General features: G+C 34.3%; 1 protein-coding gene across 13 annotated transcripts in view; it reads right to left on the bottom strand.

Annotated features, from left to right (window-relative positions):
• Window positions 1-14,427, bottom strand: part of ODF2L (outer dense fiber of sperm tails 2 like) — a 78,475-nt gene that overhangs the window by 24,686 nt on the left and 39,362 nt on the right. For 12 of the 13 annotated variants that reach the window (XM_066268745.1, XM_066268753.1, XM_066268754.1 and 9 more), the window contains 4 exons: window positions 14,222-14,338; window positions 6,107-6,292; window positions 2,789-2,898; window positions 1,733-1,868 (listed from right to left, as the gene is read on the bottom strand). In XM_066268745.1, the coding sequence (XP_066124842.1) occupies window positions 1,733-1,868; window positions 2,789-2,898; window positions 6,107-6,292; window positions 14,222-14,338 (549 nt within the window). The remainder of the gene's footprint in view (window positions 1-1,732; window positions 1,869-2,788; window positions 2,899-6,106; window positions 6,293-14,221; window positions 14,339-14,427) is intronic. The other variant, XM_066268755.1, reaches the window with a different exon arrangement.

The following is a 14,427-nucleotide window of genomic DNA, read 5'->3' as shown; positions in this document are numbered from 1 at the left end:
AACAAAACCTCTCCAAATAAACTTCTATTCTTTCTAACAGAGGAGGTCATTGGGCTTTGGAAGCAATATCAGCTAGTTTTTTTTTAAATTTGAAACTTTAAAACTTAAAATTATTCTAAAGTAATTAAAAATAACAAAACATGACATCTATAAACAAAATCGAGAAAATAATGCTGTAAAACATATGTTTCTGCACTTTTAATAGACTATAATAAGGTATACTGTACTATTAATAGAATAAGGTATAAACTTTAACAATGATTTTATACCCATGTAATATAATAGTAATTCTATTTCCATGAGATTAAAAACTAGATTTATAATTAATAAAATATCCTTCTAATCCTTTCTCTCTGAAAGACAGCAAGAAAATTAAGAAATAAACATAATAAAATTTTCCCTTCCTGGATGAAACATGTTAAGCATTTATTTAGTAAATACTCATTGAGAGCTAAGTATATGCCACACCTTCCCTGGCATCCTGTACATACAAAGATGGGAGCTTACAGGAGAAGATTTCAGGAGGGGAGGGGAATCCAGGGAGTAGATTTTGAGCTGACCTTTAAAGGAAAGAGGTTTTAGCTACTGAGAAAAATAGCATTCCAACTGGTAAGGCCAGTAAAATTATAGGAAGAGATACAGAAAAACATGAACAAACTGCAGGAAATAATAAGTATTCATATTTGGCTTGAGTGCAGGATAACTAGTACCCTACATTTGTCTAGTCTCCCTTACAGCTATGTGGGGTCATAGACCTAAATAAGTACAAGAATCAAGTGGTATGGAATTTTCATGAAGTCTTCCTAAGGGGAAGAGATGAAAAAAAAAGATGTGAGGGAGATAATCCATCTTTTTTCCCTCTTCCATCTTGTTGCTTGAATGTTGGCTGAAATGGCTGGAACTCTAGCAGCCATTTTAAATCATGAGGATGGGCTTTACAACCTAGGAATGGCAGAGTAGAGAGCTAAAAACAGAGGCTAGGTTATCCATACCATATCAGCTTGAACTGCCAACTCTGGCCTTGTTTTACATAAACAGATTCTTTTCTGTTTTCTATTTACTCTCCTCCAAAAATAACATAAAGCTGAAAATGAAGTCATTGCTTTTAGTCAAGTCTCATGTGGTTACATGTTTCTCTGATTGAGATCTCAAATATCTTTTTTCTCAGAAAATATAAAAGCTTCTTCCTCATTTTCTCTTTGGTACACATACAAACCAATCACACCTTGGATTTGATTGAGTTGGAAAATTCTTTCTGGTTATGAAGCAGCCAAGAACATACTTTCTGGTTTCAAACTGACCATGTCTGAGGTTATATTATATCGTAACCATGACACCTAGAAATAATCTTATGCATTAAAGTTAATGTAATTTTGGATGGTTCACTTAACTGCTAAAACTGGACAGTTAATAATTTTTTTCAAGGTTGAGACAAAAAGACAGTTATTCAACTTCTTAAATCTTATTTAATACTGTTGAAAACAATTTTACTGTATATCTTTGCATACAACTATAAAATTTAATATCTATATACAAATATGTGCATAAAATGATTATATACAGACATATAGATAGGTATATATTTTTAGGAGTTACCTATTAAAATGACACTTTAATGCTCTGAGAAACATAAAAGACAAAATGATATAAGAGCATTATTCTACACATACTGTTATTTCAAGCTATTTGTACTAAGTATCTTAGCTGTCATCACACAATACACACACAGTACCTTTAATTTTGTATTCTCAAGATTCAGAGTTTCACTTTCACATTCAATTGAGTAAAGTTTTCCAAGAATCTCTTCACATGATTTTTTTCCATGTTCTTCCATTTTCTTCAGATCTTCCAAAAGATTATTGACTTGCCTTTATAAAATAAATGATATATTTTATAAAAGTTACTGAAATTTTCATTCAAATAATACATTGTGTGTTTTTGAAATTATTTTGGTAGAGTGCACTGTTTCAAATGTTAACTTAATTCACAGAACAAGGGAAATAGAAAGCACTCATCTATATAAAGTTACTATCTAAGTAACCTTGATTAGAAATAACTACCCATTGATAAGGCCCATGAAAAGTTACATAACATTCTCTTTGCTATTCAATAAAACATATAAACTATCATCCACAAATATGTCTGTTTCTCATCTACACACATATAATTTCAGGACAAAGTTAAATAAACAAATCAAGTTTAGCAGTAATTAATCTTTAGAAGCAAACTATATATGCTAGTTTTCAGTGATATTACTAAAGAGAATATAAAGAAAACAAAACATTTAAAAGCAAATATTCAGGGTTTATCGTTAGTTTATGAACAATAAATTTCAAAGCATAAAATTTATATGTTTTTATCATTTTTTCTTTGTTATTCATTTAAAGCCTTTTAAGGAACAATAATTTTAGGATTTTAAAAGCACTTATACTTTTATTATAAACTTTATTGTATATTTTTACTTATTCTTGTTTAATAGACAAATACTACTTCCATCTTAAGACACAGTTAGTATTAACATTTACTGCAAATAATAGATGACATACCCTCAAATAACAAATATTAATTTACAAATTTAAATTTTTGAAATGTGAACACCAATGTACTTTTAATGGGTAATCATTTTTGTTGTATTTTTAGAATAAGAAAAGTTTATAAAACTATATATAGAAAGTATCAAATATAGGCAACACCTCTACTAGAAGAACCAAAATAAAAACCACTCAATGAAAAGAACTAAAAACACTTATTACTATACAGTAAAAAAGATTCTAAACTTTTTTCTTACTTTTTCATTGTTTCAATCTGAACTTCCAATTCAGTTTTTTCTATTACGATTTTCTCATAATGATTTTTCCAGGCACTGGAAGCTGAAATTGCTTCAGACAACTTGGCTTCCTAAAAATACATAAAGTACTCATCTTGTAATTTAATAACACTTTGGTTTTGTTCAGCACCCTAAATACAAATATGTTATAAACAAGGAAATATCCTTAAAAGTATAGAACTTTTGTTAGAGAAAATTTCAGTGTACAACTTTGAATACAGGAACGTTTTAAAGTAAATTTTAATATCTTTATGTTACTATTATTTCATATGCACACAGTGGCAGTTTCAACTTAACATTTTAAGGATGTTGCTGTAACTATTTTCAAACAATGTATCCTAATTAATCTTAATGAAGATAACGCCCTTTCTATTTATTGAAGTTTTCATTTTGTATTTTATATATAGAAGATACTAACAACCACATAAGCATCAGAGGAGAAAATGCCCTCTGGTGTACATAGAAACTGCCTGCATTTCTGTAATTCCACAGGTTAATAATGCAGTCTTATTTTATAACAATGCAAAGCTGTCTTGTAGAGGTCACCCCCACTGGCCTTCAAACACTGTATTATCAGCAAAGAGATAAAAGTGATAGTGGTAGCTTACCCACTTTGAAGGTAAGCTTGTAGAGGTAGAGATTTTTGTTTGTTTTGTTCATTGCTAGGGCCTTGAATAATGCCTGGCATACAGCAGACTCTTAATAAATGTCAAATGAATCTACACTTTACAAATCCACCTAGTGAGCTGGATAGCCATTGTGCCCCTGTCTACATTCTACAGAAAAACAAACTCACTGAAATGACAACAGTGCCAATAAGCACTAATCAGAAGATCCAGAAGTACAGTATTCTGCCTGACTTGCAGCAGCGCAGTGGATAAAGTGTCAACCTGAAATGCTGAGGTCGCCAGTTCAAGACCCTAGGCTTCCCTGGTCAAGGCACATATGGGAGTTAATGCTTCCTGTTTCCTCTCCCCCTTCTCTCTCTCTCTCTCTCTCTCTCCTCTCTCTAAAATGAATTTTTAAAAAAATCTTTAAAAAATAAAAAATAGATAAAGGGGACTACTTCAAAAGGAGTGGTCAAAGAAGGTGCCTCTGAAGAGATCTCAATTTAAAAGGTACCTGAATGATGAAATCAAAAAGTCCTTCAATAGATGATTGGATAAAGAAGATGTGGTACATATACACTATGGAATACTACACAGCCATAAGAAAAGATGACATTGGATTATTTACAACAATATGGATGGACCTTGATAACATTATACTGAAATAAGTAAATCAGAAAAAACTAAGAACTGTATGATTCCATATATAGGTAGGACACAAAATTGAGACTCATGGACATGGACAAGAGTGTGGTGGTTACTAGGGGTGGGGGAGGGGAAGGGCATAAAGAAAACCAAATAGAAGGTGACGGAAGACAATTTGACTTTGGGTGATGGGTATACAACATAATCAAATATCAAAATGATCTGGAGATGTTTTCTCTGAATCTATGTACTCTAATTGATCAATGTCACCCTGTTAAAATTAATTGTCTAAATAAAATTTAAAAAGAAAAATAAAACCAGCTAGTGTGAGCCAAAGAAGAACATTACAGCCAAAGGCAACAGCAAACAAAATAGTGACACAAACTCCACGCATTAGAGGGACAGAAAGGAGGCTAATGTTACAAACTGCAGTATGGCCATACACTGTGTTATGACATATATTATTTAATTTTTTCCCCCCTGCAATCATGTGAGACAAGCAGTATTATTATCCCCTATTTTATAGATAAGAAAAGTGAAGCTTAGAGAGGTTTAAGTATCCTACCCAAAGTCACAACGTTAACAAGAGGAGGAGCCTTTCTCTGCTACATAACCTGGGGCATGGGTGATGTGACACTATTTAAATAGGAAAATCCCAAGAATATTAATGACTTGACTGGTTTTTATCACTCAAGAATATTTTCTGGCATTCAACTTGTTTTACAGCTTTCTACAGTTTGAACCTAGTCCTTAATCCTTTTATCTAGTTAAATTCTTCCGAATGTAGGTAAAAGTTAAATATTAGTCTTAAAATGTTAACACTTGAGCTTATAATTAAGTTGTTTTGTTTACATAAGCATTTGTGCAAGTCTGTTTTCATTCCTTACAACCTCTAATATGTAATTCTGTAAGTCTTAACTTTAAGTCTTAACATAAGGTTCTAAGAGGTGGGCTACCAGTGAGACATTAAAAAGAGTAAATAGTTTATTAATTGGTATTTGAATAACTATAATAATTCATTAAAAACAACAAAGCACTAAGTCCATTTTCAACTTTGTGCTACACGCAAAGATAATTTTCACATGGTGTGTTTACGTCAGCGAATGATTTTAAATGAATTACAGAGTTTAAAGAACTACTGAATAAAATCATATGGTCTAATAACATAAATCAGCATTTCCCAAACTGGTGTTCCTCAGAATCAGTTCCAAGAGTTGTTTTGTGGGTAAAAGAAGAGTTCTGTGGTTAAATAAGTGATGGGAAACTCTGAGTTCCATACCCTTCATTAAACTGTTTCACTTTGACTAAAATCTTCTCAGGGCCTCTAATATGCTAATATATACTGTATATCTCCAAAGGGGAATGTGTATGAAATGTTACCCTTAATTAGCCATAAAAGCTTTGAGATACATTTAACATAGTCTTTAAGTAAAGTTTCCAAGGAAATGCTGATATAACTCAATATATAAAATTGACATTTTATATAATCTCTCAAAATAAAGACTAAAATAAAAAACTAAGTAGTTTTTCTAGTACCAGTAATATTAAGAATAAAGTTATTGGCCCTGGCCGGTTGGCTCAGCTGTAGAGCGTCGGCCTGGCGTGCGGGGGACCCGGGTTCGATTCCTGGCCAGGGCACATAGGAGAAGCGCCCATTTGCTTCTCCACCCCACCTCCTCCTTCCTCTCTGTCTCTCTCTTCCCCTCCTGCAGCCAAGGCTCCATTGGAGCAAAGATGGCCCGGGCACTGGGGATGGCTCCTTGGCCTCTGCCCCAGGTGCTAGAGTGGCTCTGGTCGTGGCAGAGCGACACCCCGGAGGGGCAGAGCATCGCCCCCTGGTGGGCGTGCTGGGTGGATCCCGGTCGGGTGCATGTGGGAGTCTGTCTGACTGTCTCTCCCCGTTTCCAGCTTCAGAAAAATACAAAAAAAAAAAAAAAGAATAAAGTTATTATATTAAGCATCATGACATTAACTACATAAATCAAGTACATAAAATAGTTCAGTAAAAAAGAATGTATACACTAACCTGATCTCTAATCCGGGAAGTAAGGTTTTCAATGTCTCCAGTAAAATGTTCAAACCTTTGTTTGTAAACTTTAGATGCCTTTTTCAGGGCGATAGCCTTTCGCCTACTTGATTCTTTCATTGCTACAATCTCATGCTTATTTTTTTGCAGTTGCAAGTTCCATTGGGCTATCTTGGTCTCCAAGCTCTAAAAATATATTAGCATAAGTAAACTATTTTAGAACTCCAATGTTTATGTAAACATTGCAAAAAATGTAAATAATCTTCCACATGAGGTTATTAAAGGATTCATCTTATGATCAGTAAAAAACAAAACAGTGAAAAACAGGTGTTTTTACCAATGTTTTCTGTAACCAGTTATAGAATGCAAATTTAAAATACACAAGTCTACATACAACTAATGCTACTCTTAGTATAGATACTTATATTGGTGACTATGGTACAATTATCAACGAACTTAATACTATCGTGATTAACTAGAACTTCACATCTAGACTATTACACATAGTACTAGTTATTTCAAATCAAAAACAATAATTGAGCTGGAGACAATTCAAACAATAGGTAACAAAGTTCAAAGGAATTGGTAATTCACCAAAAAATATAATCCAACTCTGGAGATCATGAAAGGTATGGATGAGATAAATATACACGTAATTACCAAATTTTAATTTACTAAACTTAAGGGGCATGCCTTGACACTCAAAAGAGTTCACTGGCCCTGGCTGGGTTGCTCAGTGGATAGAGTGTCCTCCGGTGCCCAAGGTCTCAGGTTGGATCCCCCCATCAGGGCACCCATGAGAAGCAATCAATGTGTGCACACCTAAATGGAACTAAGTGGAACAAGTAGATGCTTGACTCTCTCCCCTGACTTCCCTGTTCCCTTCTCTCTGTCTCAAATCAATGGAAAAAAAAATTTTTTTTTAAAGAGTTCATCAAGGATAATAAAAGTACTGCTTTCCCCAATAAATAGTAACTTTGTGGAAGTTATTTTAAGACTGACCGAGTTACATGAATGAATGACTACCAGATCCATAAGAGAGGTTAAAGAGATGTTTGAAGGCAGGTTTCTATCCATTGAGTTTGAAGGTGTTACATAGTATGATTGTTTTCTTGATGTATCATTTGATGACATAAGGAAAAAAAGGGTATTAGGCTGAGTCGATGGTGGATATGATTTAGTGTGACCAGTTTTTTTAAAAATTATTTTAAGAATTTGTATTTAAAGCATTTGAGTATTAAAGTATCTAAGAATTTAAAGAAAAGATTTTAATGCCTTCACATTTTTGGGGAGTCGTGTAATACTGAGAAGATGGTAAAACTATTACAGAATTTATGTTTTAATCTCCCATTTACTGGACAATCATTTTAATTTTGAAAAATCAAAGAAGTCATGGTAGTAAATGGGGCTTTACTACTTAACTCTATGATCCTCAACTACTGCTTCATAACTTCTAAAAAAATTGAGATCTTAAACAAAATTTAAAGACTTGATATCTTTGAAAAGTGACTAGAGAAGCAAATATATTTAAATTGTCTTTAAAAATCTATCTTAAACTAAAAAAATCTCAGGAAATGTTTTAATAAGTAGTTGGGGGAAAACAAGTAGGAGCAGTAAGTACAGTAAGTGTGCAAAGTGAACAAAGACCCCACAGGAAATACAGCTGTCATTCCTCTGGGAAACCACAGGATGTCATCATCACATCATGAATAATTGTTATACTTTTACAAACCTTTAGAAATACCAAAGGTGAAGTGAATTATTTCTGAACAAAGATCCAGTCAAGACAGTCTCACCAGGTTGATCACATCCCACACTCAAGCACTACTATGGAGTATATTGAAATTTCCACATTATTTTTATTGTTTCAGAATAAATAACACCTCGCAGTCATTTGCCAAATGAATAGATGCATACTTAAAGTTAACTATTTGACTTTTTGCATTTCCAAAGAACTATTATACTGCAAAATATAAGGATAATTATTCTCTGTCTCTGCTAAAATTTGAAAATACCCTAACTAATTGCTACATTATAAAGATCTAGAAAGACATGGGTTTAAAGTATCTTTGGGGTAGTTTTCAGAGAATTATAAATTAATTTATATTTTTAAAGACCCAATATAATGAATTGAGTCAACAATACTCAAAAACTGCAATTTATGTTGCCAAACTAAGTTCATTGTGTTTTTATTCTAATAACTTGTTAAATCTAAATCAAAGAATTGAATTCTGACCCACAATTATTTAATGCCTTAAATTCCAAGTTTGTTGAGACAAAATGTTGAAAAGCAGAAACCTAATGCAACTTCTTCTAATCCTTTCTAAACCATTAAATTTTTTAAAAGTAATTGAATTCAAAATATTAGAAGACTGCCATTGCAAAATCTTGAGATTTTAACCTTACATTCTTTCTTCAAAATATCAGAGATATAAAGAATGACTGTTATCTTTAAAAAAAGTCTCTTAATATTTCATTTTTAAATTGAAGAAAATAGATCAACTGAATTTAATTGATATCTTCAGATCCTTGTACCCAAAGCAGACTACATATTCTTTTCAAGTGTTCATGGTACATTCTCTAGGACAGACCACATGTTAGGACACAAGAAGAGTCTCAATAAATCTAAGAAGACAGAAATCATATCAAGCATATTCTCTGATCACAATGGCATAAAACTAGAAATCAACTACAATAGAAAAACTGAAAAACATTCAAACACTTGGAGGCTAAATAGCATGTTATTAAATAATGAATGGGTTAACAAAAAGATCAAGGAAGAAGTAAAAAATTTCCTTGAAACAAATGAAAATGAACATACAACAACTCAAAATTTATAGGATACAGCAAAAGCAGTCCTGAGAGTGAAATTCATGGCATTATAGTCATACCTTAAGAAGCAAGAAAAAGTTCAAATAAACAACTTAACCCTGAATTTAAAATAACTAGAAAGAAAACAAAAAATAAAGCCCAGAGGAAATAGAAGGAAGAAAATAACAAAGATCAAACTGGATATAAATGACATAGAGGCAAAAAAATCAATACAAAACATCAATGAAACAAAGAGCTGATTCTTTGAAAAGGTAAATAAGATTGACAAACCTTTAACCACACTCATCAAGAAAAAATGAGAGAATACAATAAATAAAATTAGAAATGAAAGTGGAGAAGTAACAACTGACATCAAAGAAATACAAAGGAGTATAAAAAATAGTATTAAGATTTATATGCCAAAAAATTGGACAACCTAGATGAGATGAATAAATTTCTAGAAACATACAATCTTCCAAAGCTCAATCTGGAAGAATCAGAAAACCTAAACAGACTGATTACAACAAATGAAATTGAAACAGTTGTCAAAAAACTCCCAGCAAATAAAAGTCCTGTACCGGATGGCTTTACAGGCGAATTTTACCAAACATTCAAAGAGAACTAACACCTATCCTTCTCAAGCTATTTCAAAAAATTCAAGAGGAGGGAAGACTTCCAAGCTCCTTTTATGAGGCAAGCATAATCCTCATTCCAAAACCAGGCAAAGACAACACAAAGAAAGAACACTATAGGCCAATATGCCTGATGAATTTAGATGCTAAAATTCTCAACAAAATATTAGCAAACTGGATCCAGAAATACATTAAAAAATCATATATCATGATCAAGTAGGATTTATTCTGGGGAAGCAAGGCTGGTATAATACTTGCAAATCAATCAATGTGATTCATCATATAAACCAAAGGAAGGATAAAAATCACATAATAAGATCAATAGATGCAGAAAACGCATTTGAAAAAAATCTAGCACCCATTTAGGATCAAAACTCTGAGCAAAGAGGAAATACAGGGAACATACCTCAACATAATAAAAGCCATCTATGACAGACCCACAGCCAACATCATACTCAATGGGGAAAAATGAAAAGCAATCCCCTTAAGATCAGGAACAAGGCAGGGGTGCCCCTTTCACCACTCTTATTCAACATTGTTCTGGAAGTCCTAGCCACAGCAATCAGACAGCAAGAAGAAATAAAAGGCATCCAAATTGGAAAAGAAGAAGTAAAACTATCATTATTTACTGATGACATGATACTGTACATAGAAAACCCTAAAATCTCAGTCAAAAAACTACTAGACTTGATAAATGAATTTGGCAAGGTGGCAGAATATAAAATTAATATTCAGAAATCAGTGGCATTTTTATATACCAACAATAAACTGTCTGAAAGAGAAATTAAGGAAGCAATCCCCTTCACTATTGCAACAACAAAAAAGTAAAGTATCTCTGAATAAATTTACTGAAGAAGGTAAAAGAATTGTACTCAAAAAATTATAAAACATTGAAAAGAGAAAATAAGGAAGATACAAACAAGTGGAAGGATATACCGTGTTCATGGATAGGAAGAATAAAGATCATTAAAATGTCTATATTACCCGAAGAAATCTGTAAATTCAATGCAATTTCTATTAAAATACCAGTGGCATACTTCAAAGATATACAAATATTCCAAAAATTTATATGGAACCAAAAAGGAACATGAGTAGCCTCAGCAATCTTGAAAATGAAGAATAAAGTGGGAGGTCTCATACTTCCTGACATCAAGTTATATTACAAGGCCATTGTACTCAAAACAGCTTGGTACTGGCATAAGAACAGGCATACAGATCAATGGAACAGAGCAGAGAACCCAGAAATATATCCACAACTTTATGGTCAGTTGATATTTGACAAAGGAGGCAAGAACATACAATGGAGTAAATAAAGACAGTCTCTTTAATAAATGGGGCTGGGAAAATTGGACAGGTATGCAAAAATAACAAAACTAGACCACCAACTTACACCATTCACAAAAATAAACTCAAAGTGGATAAAAGACTTAAATGTAACTCGTGAAACCGTAAACATCTTGGAAGAAAACAAAGGCAGTAAACTCTCTGACATCTCTCGTAGCAATATTTTTGCCAATTTATCTCCATGGGCAAGTGAAACAAAGGACAGGATAAACAAATGGGATTATATCAAACTAAAAAGCTTTTGCACAGCAAAAGACAATATGAACAAAATAAAAAGACAACCCACACAATGGGAGAACATATTCACCAATATGTCTGATAAGGGGTTAATAACCAAAATTTATAAAGAATTTCTAACACTCAACATCAGGAAGGTAAACAATCCAACTAAAAAAAAGGCAAAAGAACTGAATAGACATTTCTCCAAAGAGGACATACAGATGGCCAATAAGCAGATGAAAAAATGTTCAATATCACTAATCATTAGACAAATGCAAATTAAAACCCAATGAGATATCACCTCACTCCTGTCAGAATGGTGCTTATTAACAAATCAACACAGAGTAAGTGCTGGCAAGGGTGTTGAGAAAAGAGAACCCTCCTGCACTGCTGGTGGGAATGCAGACTGGTGCAGCTACTGTGGAAAACAGTATGGAGTTTCCTCAAAAAATTAAAAATGGAGCCCTGGCCGGTTGGCTCAGCGGTAGAGCATCGGCCTAGCTTGCGGAGGACCCGAGTTCGATTCCCGGCCAGGGCACACAGGAGAAGCGCCCATTTGCTTCTCCACCCCTCCGCCACGCTTTCCTCTCTGTCTCTCTCTTCCCCTCCTGCAGCCAAGGCTCCATTGGAGCAAAGATGGCCCCCCGGGCGCTGGGGATGGCTCTGTGGCTTCTGCCTCAGGCGCTAGAGTGGCTCTGGTCGCAACATGGTGACGCCCAGGATGGGCAGAGCACCGCCCCCTGGTGGGCAGAGTGTCGCCCCTGGTGGGCGTGCCGGGTGGATCCCGGTCGGGCGCATGCGGGAGTCTGTCTGACTGTCTCTCCCTATTTCCAGCTTCAGAAAAAAAAAAAATGAAAAAAAAAAATTAAAAATGGCAATGCCTTTTGACTCAGCTATCCCACTTTCAGGAATATATTCTAAGAACACCAAATCACTGATTCTAAAGAAGATATGCACCGCACCCCCATGTTTATGGCAGCATTGTTTACAATAGCCAAGATGTGGAAAGAGCCCAAGTGTCTGTCAGTGGATGAGTGGATTAAAAAGCTGTGGTACATATATACACAATGGAATACTATAGGGCATGAAAAAGAAGGAAATCTTTCCTTTTGCGATGGCATGGATAGACCTGGAGATTATTATGCTAAGTGAAATAAGCCAGGCAGAGAAAGACAAATATCATATGATCTCACTTATATGTGGAATCTAATGAATAAAGTGAACTGAGGAAGGGAATAGAGGCAGAGGCGGGGTCACAGGGAGCAGAGGGACAGCTGTCAGAGGGAAGGGGGATGAGGGGATGGGATACGGGAAGGTGAAGGAATTAGTAAAATTTTACATATATAACACAAAGATACAGATAACAGAACAGCAAATCCTAGAAGGAAGTGTGGATGGAGTTAGGCAGAGCAGAGCAAAAGGGGTATAAATAGAGACACAGGGGTGGGAGGTGAGGGAGTTATATTCAGTGGGACACTTGAATACATGTAAACACAATAAATTAAAATTAATAAAAAAAATTGAAGAAAAGAATTTCCAAAACTTCTCTAATTGTCCCTGGTCAGTTGGCTCAGCAGTAGAGCATAGGCAGGGTGTGTGGAAATCCTGGATTTGAGTTCCATCAGGGCACACAGGAAAAGGGACCATCTGTTTTTCCACCCCTCCTCCTCCCTCTTCTTGCTTCTCTTTCTCTCTCTCTTTATCTCTCTCTCCCTTCTCCTTCTGAAGCCATGGCTCAAATGGTTCAAACAAGTTGGACCCAGGTGCTGAGGATGGCTCCATGGCCTTGCCTCAGGCACTTAAAAAAAAAAGGCTCAGGTGCCCAGCAACAAAGCCACAGGTCCAGATGGGCAGAGCATTGCCTGGTAGGGGGCTTTCCGGATGGATTCTGGTCAGGGCACATGCACTAGTCTCTCTCTCTGCCTCCATGCCTCTCAATTAAAAAACAAACAAACAAAAAAACCTTTTCCAACTGCTATTTGAAGACATGATTTAAAATTGTATAAGATAAATTATAGTAGGTTATTATTTGAAATATTAAATCACATATATTGTCTTGTATTTATCATGGTGAGCAATGCAAAAGCAAGTCTAGTTCATATGCAGTGCCCCAGGACACTGATGCAAAGAACACAAGGAATCTATGGGGGAAAGTGCATAAGCACACTTAAGGGAAGAGGGCAAATTTTACATCCTCTACAAGCCTGTCAATGTCCCTTTGATAGGAAAAACTTTTTGTCATTGAAGGAAGAAAACACAAAACAAAACCCAAGTGCACTCTTAAAATATGTGCCACAGATCTCCGACATCAGCTAAGGAAGACTCAGGGGTACAAAAGCAAACAAGTTTAACACAGAAGTCCTGACACTCAGGAGGATTTGTCTTGGTCCACCTCTCTTCAGAAAGTGAGAACTCTGCTTGTTTTCCTTTGGCATAAATAATAACAGCAAATCCAGATAGCTTGAGTCATATCACAGCATCCTCAAATTCTTATCACAAGTGAATGTGAGGCTTCCTAAAGAATATTTAAACCACTTTGTCTAAACCAAAAAATTCCCCTTATTTATACTGCTAAAATTCTAGATAACAAGGAGACTATTTGATTATGAAACACCTAATCTGAAATATCTGATTTTAAAATTATTACCATTAGTAACACATACAAAAATAAACATTTATTGAATGTTTACTAAGTATGTGTGTACATGTGTATGCACAGATATACCAAAAGAACTGAAATACTATAAACCAAATGTAAACACTGGTTTCAGTATTTTTTGAGCTATTTTAATTTTCTCTTTAATACTTTACAAATCATCCACAAGAAACATAAGTTAACTATATAATGAAAAAAGTTTTCTAAGTGATTTGAGATCTACAAATCCTTCCTAGAGTGATGTTAAAAGAGACAGAATTTTTATATTAGGATTTGGAGGCAAATCTTTAGCCAGCTCAGAAATCTTAAGATTCAGATTTGCTTCAAATAACGCACTTTCCACGGCAACACTTAAGCTGAATTCTTTCAAAATCAAGAAATTCCAGAATAAAGAAAAGGCTTTAGAGTAGATCATTGAATTTATCATAAACTATAAAAATGAAAATTTATAACCTTTATGTATTCTTTCAATTTATCATTCTCTGCTTTCTTTTTACAAATTTGGAGCTGTAGTCGTTCATGTACTACTTTAACTGACTGTGAAAAACGGTTGGCTTTCAAAGCATTTTCCTAAAATAGAGAAAACAAAAAGAAAGTGTTATTTGATATATTTCTCCACAATCTTTGACTTTACCTGTATTTAGACATGATCTAAAATC

Source organism: Saccopteryx bilineata, chromosome 3 (assembly GCF_036850765.1).
Source record: "Saccopteryx bilineata isolate mSacBil1 chromosome 3, mSacBil1_pri_phased_curated, whole genome shotgun sequence".
Lineage (NCBI taxonomy): Eukaryota > Metazoa > Chordata > Mammalia > Chiroptera > Emballonuridae > Saccopteryx > Saccopteryx bilineata.
Note: the sequence above shows the minus strand (reverse complement) of the source record. Positions and strands in the feature narration are given on the sequence as shown.